This window comes from Panthera onca, chromosome E1, assembly GCF_046562875.1.
Source record: "Panthera onca isolate mPanOnc1 chromosome E1, mPanOnc1 haplotype 2, whole genome shotgun sequence".
In the NCBI taxonomy this organism is placed as follows: domain Eukaryota; kingdom Metazoa; phylum Chordata; class Mammalia; order Carnivora; family Felidae; genus Panthera; species Panthera onca.
In genome coordinates, this window is record NC_138352.1 from 31,624,259 (window position 1) to 31,633,862 (window position 9,604).

The 9,604-nt window shown below is 42.5% G+C and overlaps 1 protein-coding gene across 2 annotated transcripts in view; it reads left to right on the plus strand.

The window, feature by feature from the left end:
* The window catches only part of METTL16 (methyltransferase 16, RNA N6-adenosine), a 71,433-nt gene extending 62,793 nt beyond the window's left edge, over positions 1-8,640 (plus strand). For both annotated transcript variants that reach the window (XM_078437593.2, XM_078437594.2), the window contains exons 9-10: positions 7,592-7,765; positions 7,875-8,640. In XM_078437593.2, coding sequence (XP_078293719.1) covers positions 7,592-7,765; positions 7,875-8,498 — 798 coding nt within the window. In that variant the 3' untranslated portion in view covers positions 8,499-8,640. The remainder of the gene's footprint in view (positions 1-7,591; positions 7,766-7,874) is intronic.
* Positions 8,641-9,604: the final 964 nt, after the last annotated feature.

Genomic DNA, 9,604 nt, shown 5'->3' on the forward strand with positions numbered 1-9,604 from the left:
GCAATTTCTGATTTGCAGTAACCCAGCAACAGTTTCTTAGCACTGGTGCCCTTGATCAGCAACTGCTTTCCCAGGGGTGGTCCCAGGGCACTGGCAAGGTTTTCAGTGAGCTGTCCTCTTGGTTCTCCTTTCATCTATCTGGACCTCTTCCCACCTCTTGCATTTTGAAATGCTCACCTGGCTTTCTCCCTCTTGCTCCTGTTAGGGGTGGGTAGGTAGGAGGATGCTGCTTTCGACGAGGAGAGGAAGCCAAGGACTAGAGCTAGTTAAGTAGAAATATTGACCTACTTCCCCACCCCACCCCCACTCCTGCCTTTTTAGGGTAAATGTGCAAGTTACTATGGCAACTTCTATTTTCACTTATCTCGGGCCCACTAACTCGTTGCTGTTGGTGCTGAATGCTAAAAAAAATTCTGATTCAAGTGCCTACACTAAGTCTATTGCTCTTAGCTGGATTTATTTTAGCAACAAAAGGATGAGTCCTAGTGTTGATAGAATTTTTGTACAATCATTCCTGACTGATGGTGTATATAAGGAAGCATATTGTGAGGACTGTTCTTTACGGATTTAACAAGCCACTTAGAATGCCTCTTTGTCCCAGCTTCTCCTCTAATTGCTCAAGATGTTATTTTAGCTTTGCTTTGCTTTCAGAAGTTTAACACTTGTCAAAACAAGAAGGACAAATAGTGTGGCCCCAGCAAGTTGTGCACTCTTAGTTATGACCATTGCCCTGGAATTCTGGTTAAAAAAAAAATTATCCCCCTGCATTCAAGACATTTCTTTCCTGTCTAAGGAAGTAAAGCTAGAAGGCTTTTGGAAAGCAGATGGAGGGAAGGGGTCAAATTAATCAGGTAACCTTGTTAGTGTCACAGCTGGGGTCTCCTGACAGTGCTCTCTTTACTACTGCATAGGTTTGCAGACTGGTTCTAGATAGGTTAGGGATTCTGTGTAGGTTGCCACAGGGAGATGACAGCTGGGGCAGATGTCAGGTTGGAACTTCAGGCTTTGCTGTCATTTTAACCAGAGATGATCTGATTACATCAATATTACTTATTGACTTTATTTCTTGAAGGGATTCTGCTATTAAATGGCTTGAAAACCAGCACTGTACCAGGCTATACAGCAAGCTGTAAAACAGATTCGATTAAGGAACTGAGCTTTTCAGCAAAAACAGAGCTAAGGACCCTTTGCTTAGTTACTTATCTTATTAAGTATGATCTTCATTGTGATAACACCAAAGAAAGAAGACACCATTTTCTATCCTTATGGTGATTAGTTTTATGGGAGGGAAACGCACACACAGCATTGCTACAGAATTATGTCTGAGTAAGTGCTGAAATGAATGGTCAGGAGTTAGGGAGTTCCTAAAATGAAAGCAGTTCCGGCTAGCTAGTCAGAGCTGACTTCATGGAGGAGTTGTTATGTGAATCATCACACATGTTATGTCATTTTATTTAAACTTAACAAGTGAAGTATTGTCCCCACTTGCTAGATGAGGAAATTGGGGGCTCTAAAAAGTCAGCCTAATCCTCAACCATGCTAACATAATTATTCATTTGTTTTGACCCACAATTCACCACAACAGTCTCGGAATTAACATCGTCAACAAAATGACTTGTGAAAATAACTATTTTGTCGTTTTTTCATTTCTTTTGTCCTTGGGGACTGTCTCATGATAGATTTTGAAGTCATTTGGAATGTTTCCTCTTTGCGGGTTTATGCCACCAAGCCCATTCATTTCATTTCTTAGGGATTCCTTTTTGTGTGTTATTTAATTTTGTAATTGTGAAAAATACATGATTTCAAAATCAAATCTCATACACATACACACACACACACACACACACACACACACACACACACACACTTAGTAATCTAGCTTGTCTTGTGTCTTTGAAACCTCACTGCTGCATGGGTCGCTATTTACACAGTTTTATAATTTATCCTTCCATTGTTTGTTTTTTTAGAGTAAGGAAATACAGATGTAGGATTAAAACCACCCCTTCTTGGGATACCTGGTTGGCTCAGTTGGTAGAGCATGCGACTCTTGATCTTGGGTTCGTGAGTTTGAGCCCCACAGTGGGTGTAGAAATTACTTAAAAATAAAATCATTTTTTAAAAAAAAGAGTCACATGTTCTACCTACTCAGCCAGCCAGGCACCCCAATTTCAGGACATTTTAAACAGTAACCTGTCAGATTAAGATAGCAATAGAAATGCCCACTGAACTGTTAATAGGAAAGCTGCACCCTTGGACAACAAAATATTCAGTCCACTTCATGGCAGCAGAGCTGATACACATTTAAATAAGGCATAGTTGGTGAGGTAATCTGGCTGTCCTTCCCAGCACACCTCCTGTCTGTATTCTAGTCAGGCGTCAGTGTTGGCCCCTTGGCTCTGTTTCTCCAGATAATGATAGTCTGTGCAGAATAATAGCTCACAGGCATTCTGCTTGTTTCTGGAGGACTTAGGGCAGCAGCCATTCAGAGCGCAGCAGAACAGCAAAGCCTTCACTGCAGTGGCCGAGAGCAAGAAGAGCCCTCCTTTCCCCTCAGGACCAGTCTGGAGCTTGTTCTGTCAAAACGAGGAGGCTGTGGCTACCTGCTCAGATCTCTAGTGAATGACTCCCTTCTTTTCTTGCAGATACTGGGGAGAACTTAATGGTTTCCTGTAGCCTGTGGCTTCTTTGACACAGTTTTTGCCTTAGCCATAGTTAACAACAGAGCTTTGGCAGCATAGCAGATGCTACATGGATTTGTGTCACGTTACACCTCATTTGAAAGTCTCTTGACTGATTGCACCACTGAGATGTAGAAATGAAAGTAAGAGTGAGGATTTAAGAAATTTATCTGCAGCCCTGTTAGGTAAAGCATATTTTAAAATTTAAGAACTGTTTTTAGGGGCACCTGGGTGGCTCAGTGGGTTGGGCACCGACTTCGGCTCAGGTCATGATCTCACGGTTTGTGAGTTTGAGCCCCGTGTCGGGCTCGGTGCTGACAGCTTGGAGGCTGGAGCCTGTTTCAGAATCTGTGTTCCCTCTCTCTCTCTCTCTGCCCCTCTCCCACTCATTCTCTCTCTCTCTCTCTCTCTCTCTCTCTCTCTCTCAAAAATAAATAAACATTAAAAAAATTTTTTTTTTTAAAAACTGTTTTTGTTCCGGGGCGCCTGGGTGGCTCAGTCAGTTAAGGTTCCGACTTTGGCTCAGGTCATGATCTCACGGTTTGTGAGTTTGAGCCCCGTGTCGGGCTCGGTGCTGACAGCTTGGAGGCTGGAGCCTGTTTCAGAATCTGTGTTCCCTCTCTCTCTCTCTCTCTGCCCCTCTCCCACTCATTCTCTCTCTCTCTCTCTCTCTCTCTCTCTCAAAAATAAATAAACATTAAAAAATTTTTTTTTTTTTAAAACTGTTTTTGTTCCGGGGCGCCTGGGTGGCTCAGTCAGTTAAGGTTCCGACTTTGGCTCAGGTCATGATCACAGTTCGTGGGCTCGAGCCCTGTGTCGGGCTCTGTGCTGACAGCTAGGAGCCTGGAGCCTGCTTCAGATTCTGTCTCCCTCTCCTTCTGCCCATCACCCGCTCATGCTCTGTCTCTGTCTCTCAAAAATAAATAATAAACATTAAAAAAGAACTGTTTTTCTATTTATATTTTCAATCTAATGTATTCTTTTTTTAAAAAATTGTTTTTGGGGCGCCTGGGTGGCTCAGTCGGTTGGGCGTCTGACTTCAGCTCAGGTCATGATCTCGCGGTCCGTGAGTTCGAGCCCCGCGTCGGGCTCTGTGCTGACAGCTCAGAGCCTGGAGCTTGTTTCAGGTTCTGTGTCTCCCTCTCTCTCTGACCTTCCCCCATTCATGCTCTGTCTCTCTCTGTCTCAAAAATGAATAAACGTTAAAAAAAATTTAAAAAAAAAAAAAATTGTTTTTCTTTTACATTTATTATTTTTTTTTTTTGAGAGACAGAGACAGAGCACAAGTGGGGGAGGGGCAGAGAGAGAGAAGGAGACACAGAATCCCTTCGAGGCTGTCAGAGCTCGAACTCACAAACCGTGAGCTCATGACCTGAGCCGAAGTCGGAGGCTCAACCCAACCCACGGAGCCACCCAGGCTCCCCTCAATCTAATGTATTCTTAAATGCTGCAACAAAATAACATTCGAGGTCCCACCCCCTGTTGATTGTTATTCATTAAATCCTTGCAATTCAAAAAATACAAAACTAGTATCCCCTATGGAGTTTACAGTTCCTCACCAAACTTCTTTCACATTGCCCTTTCAGCTGGGGAATATAGTAGTATATTTTCTAATGCAAAATCAGTTGTAAATTCACCTTCTGGTTCTTCACATTAAACTGAATAAACCATGATAAATAAGTGATTTTGTTTTACATTTTAAAATGTTAAATTATTGATGTTACTTTGCCGCTTAAACTAGATGATGACAGTTTGAGTGTGGCACCCTTTGTTGAAAACACTTGTGATTTGAGATTATAAGCATATTTGCAGTAAGTTATCTCTGTTGGGGGAAAACAGCTTCTAGTGTTGTGGCAGGGTATAAGATTACCTGCTATTGGGGACCTATGGGGTTGAGTTTAGTTACTAATTTCTCAAGGCCTGCTCCTGTATTTTAGCCCTGCCTGCTAAGAAATTTCAGTACAGGGGCACCTGGGTGGCTTACTCAGTTGAGCGTCTGACTTTGGCTTAGGTCATGATCTCATAGTTCACGAGTTCAAACCTCACATGGGGCTCGTTGCTGTCAGCTCACAGCCCACTTTGGATCCTCTGTCCCCTCTTCTGCTTGCACACGCTCTCTCTCTCTCTCTCTCTCTCTCTCTCTCAAAAATAAAACATTTAAAAAAAAAAAAAAAGAAATTTCAAGGGCACCTGGGTGCCTCAGTCAGTTGAGCAGCCGACTTTGGCTCAGGTAATGTTTTCACAGTTTGTGGGTTCAAGCCCCACATCGGGCTCTCTGCTGTCAGTGTGAAGCCAGTTTCCAGATCTTCTCTGCTCCCCTCCCTCTGCCCCTCCCCCACTCACACTCATTCTCTCAAAAATAAACTTAAATTTTTTTTTTAACGTTTATTTATTTTTGAGACAGAGAGAGACAGAGCACGAACAGGGGAGGGGCAGAGAGAGAGGGAGACACAGAATCTGAAACAGGCTCCAGGCTCTGAGCTGTCAGCACAGAGCCTGACGCGGGGCTCGAACTCACAGACTGTGAGATCATGACCTGAGCCGAAGTCGGATGCCTAGCTGACCGAGCCACCCAGGCGCCCCAAAAATAAACTTATAAAAAAAAAAGGTAGGGTGGGATAAAAAGGAATTTCAGTACAAATAAGAGGGGGAAAGGAATGATTGCTGTAAGCCAAGCCTATGTTAGACTTTAATCATTTAAAACCCTAAGAATTTCTGGACTATAAATTATCTGTCTTTTGAGTGCCTAGTTTCTATAATGGAGTAAAACTAAAACAGTCTTGGGAGGACTGTGTATGTGTGTATTAAAGTAATTCACTAAGAATATTCAGAAATACCAGATTTATCAGTTGGCCATTACATATGGAAAACTGGGACCAAAATGCAAGGTAAAGGAACCATATTTGAGAGGCAGAAGTTTTCATTTTCAACCTGGGGTAATAGGGTAATAAATTGTGTATTTTGTTATTTCTGATTCCCTCGGAACTTGGAAAGTGGATCCTTGATAGAGGTCTTGTTAGGTTCGGTGAGGACACATTTCTCTCCTTTAATTTCTAGAAATGATGGTGAGTCCATTCTTTCTTTTGGAGAAAGAGTATTGTAGGCCAGCTCCAGCATGATCAATCGAGAAACGGCAAAATCTTCACTTTGCTGGTTTGAATTTGTAAGCACAAATGATTACCATCTCTGTCAGAAGAGATAGCAGGCACTGTCCTTTTAGCCATATTTCTGGGTGACCTTTAGTGTGCGGGGTGGGCTGTCAGGGATGCTCCTGTTACAGTGAACTGTCCATAGTAACAGCCTTGGATGCTGGGAAGTGGAATGGGGAATCTGGTTCTTCTCTCCCATTCCCCCCCTACACACCATTATCTTTCTTCCTCCACAGCTTAATAGTCATGTTTTAAACTCCTTAATGGAAAGTGTTAGGCTCTCGGTAGACTATAGAAAATATGTTTCTTAGGCTGGGTGATTGATTAATAGCAATACTACTGTGTTAATATCTATATGAATTTGTCTCATCTTGTCTGAGACATTAATTGAACAAGTTCAGACTTAGAGCTTGGAGTCCATGATTTGTTTTTCAAGAGCAGGTTCTTACTCATATATGTACCCTTGGTTTTTGGTCCTTTTCTTCTAAACTTGTTTTCTAGTGTTCTCTAATTCCGTTCCCCCCCCCCCCCTTTTTTTTAATGTCTTGGTATAAAGGGAAAATATAGATTGTTTCTTAGAAATACGATCTAGAAGTTTTCTAGCATGGAATAAACTGGCTGTTTTGTTGTGTGCATGTGGGATGTGGAATTGCTGATTATTCCTTACAAGGCCTCACCCAGGAAGCGGACCTGACAGTGTGTATATGCATGTGCTCTGTCACCATTGCCAGGCAGAATTGCAGTTAACGGCAGCACCACTATCGGCGACTGCTTTTTGCAGGAAAGGGTCTTTCAACCTGACTAAAGTGTTTTCTCTTTATGAGCCTTTCTCCTTATAATCTGCACCTGCTCACTTTGACCCTGACCCTTAGAATTATCTTAATTTTTTAAAGTTTTGATAAATTTTGTCAACAGGTGGAAGTCTGCCTCTTAAAGTGTTCATAATATATCTAGCCTGAACTAAGAATCATTTAAAAAATTTAGTAAATGTTTAAAGAAACAAATTTTAAATATATGTCATTTAGTTTTTAAAATGGAACTTGAGTCCCTCTAGTGGGTAGAGTACAATTCACTTTCTAAGCTTGAAATAGAAAGATGAGAGTCTTGAATTGTGTGGAACTAGCTTTCAAATCCACTCTTCTCATCACCACTGGTATCTCTTCTTCCAGCAGAGAAGCAGTGCACAGCTAGCCATTGGCTTGGTCCCAACATTAGCCAAGATGCAGCAGGCCTCCTTCTCTGCCCATGTGATCCTAGTTGATCCTGGTCATTCCTCACATGTGATCTTCAAGCCTCAACAAGTATAAAGTTGGATTACAAGTAGGCAATTTTAAACCATGCAGTTCTTATTTTTTTAATTTTAATTTTTTAAGTAAGCTTCATGCCCAGCCTGGGGCTTGAACTCACAACCCTGAGACCAAGAGTCACATGCTCTACCAACTGAGCCAGCCAGACACCCCCACGCAGTTCTTGATAGAATAGAACACAGAGTCCCCAGGGTCCTTGAGTTGCTATGAAATAAATAATCGTACAGGTGTGTGCTGGGCACAACACATAGATGAGGGACATTCAGTAATTGGAGGCTGTTACATGCTGATAGCCTGACCATAGGCAGCATGGTATGGCATGCAAAAGTCTTTGCGTTTTTTAGTGCTCTACATTTGGTAGTAGAAGTCATGGAAATGTCCCTAGCTGAGTTCATTATAATACATGAAATTTCATTAGTTGGATAACTTCTTCCCCCATGCCTTCTTTTTCTTTCAGTCACCACCCAGTAAGCGAAGAAAATTAGAGAAGTCAAGGAAACCCATCACGTTCGTGGTGTTAGAGTCTGTGATGAAAGAATTATCCCTCAAAGCATCATCTTTGGGCTCTGAGACAGTGGAAGGCATAGTAGTTGTGACAACGTGGATTGAAAAAATCCTCACCGATCTGAAGGTACTTTGTTAAGCACATTGATGACTTCCTTAACAATAATCTTTTTTCTTTTTTTTTGAAGTTTTGAGAAAAGTGATTTTCTGTAAAATTCTGTTTTTCCTCCGAATAGGTTCAGCATAAACGAGTCCCCTGTGGAAAGGAAGAGGTTAGCCTTTTCCTAACAGCAATAGAAAACTCCTGGATTCATTTAAGGAGAAAGAAACGGGAGCGAGTGAGACAGTTGAGAGAAGTTCCCCGAGCTCCTGAGGACGTCATCCAAGCTTTGGAAGAGAAGAAGTCCACCCCGAGAGAGTCTGGCTGTAGCCAGGATTTGGCCCAGGGCCCCCGGGAGGGCGCCCTGTGTGGGCCTGCTGCACAGGAAGGCGAATCTGCCACTCTTGAGGGCCATTCCTCAAACCAGGATCTGCTTTCCCAGGATGAAAACCCAGAACCTGTGGAGGATGAAAGGAGTGAGGAAAAGGGAGGGATGGAGGCTTCAGAAAATTGTAAAGGCTCTAGCAATGGGGCCCAGGACCGAGAGGCATCTGAGCAGTTCAGCAGCCCGGTGTCTGAAAAAGGAAGCCATCTCCAAGGAGTGGCTGGACATTACCTATTCAAGTGTTTGATAAATGTAAAGAAGGAGGTAGATGATGCTTTAGTTGAAATGCATTGGGTTGAGGGCCAGAATAGGGATTTGATGAACCAGCTTTGTACCTATATACGTAATCAAATTTTCAGGCTTGTTGCTAGTTAAATTCTTGCACAGCTGGGAAGTTTCTATAAAGTAGCTTGCCTTGGGGTGGCAAGAGGTATTCCACCATAGGCCCATTGGTCATTATGTGCAGTTTTCTTAAAAAAAAAAAAAAAAAAAAAAAAGAAAGAAAGAAAAGAAACAATCTATTTTTAACCCCTGCCCAATCCCCCTTATTAAAGTCACTGGGCATTAGTATGGTAATTCATGAGGATAAATTGTGGTTACCAGCATCAATAAAAAGCCATCAGTAAATTCAGGAGGGATTTAAACCTGACTTAAGCTGATCACCTTAGCTTAGCCGAGGCCAAAAGGATTGTTTTTGGAGTCTGGTCTGGGTCAGAACTACAGAGCATCATGCTGTCTCTGTCATCCATAGTTGCTTCTTGAGGAGGGGTGGCTTTCTCATTCTCTGAATAGAGGCAGTACAGCGGGCAGATAGGCCCTGTGCCCACTTCTGGAGTCACCTGCAAGACTTCTCTGGGTACATAGGCTTGATGACCCCTGTATCAGTCCTGAGGAAGGAACTGGCCTAGTGTTAGGTGGTGGGGGAGAAATCTTAGTGATGCCAAGAAGAAGGGCTGACCTGGGAGGGCTCCTGGAAACGTCACATTCCTGATTCATAGCTGTTTTGATGCTGCTTATTTCAGAAATACTTAGGTAAGCAAAACTCCCAGATGTGACTGAGATACAACAGAATGAAGCCATAACCCTACCTCCAAACTGTTTGAAAGTAGTGTTTTGTAGTAGTTTTACTGATGTATGGTTTGAGTGTGTTTTGTTTTTTTGACATACAAAGTGGAGCTTTGTTTTATTTTTAATGTAACAGTATTCAGAATTGAAATCTGTCCATCTTGTTTGAATCCTGCGATTGGGGGAAATATTTTCATTGCTTTGAATGGAGAAATGATTGATGATAGAAATAAGAAATTGGGGGGGTGGAGCGCCTGGGTGGCTCAGTCGGTTGAGCATCTGACTCTTGATTTGAGCTCAGGTCATGATCCCAGGGTCATGGGATCGAGCCCTGCATTGGGCTCTGCGCTGAGTGTAGAGCCTACTTAAGATTCTCTCTCTCTCAAATAAAAAATAAAAAAATAAAAAGTAAAAAC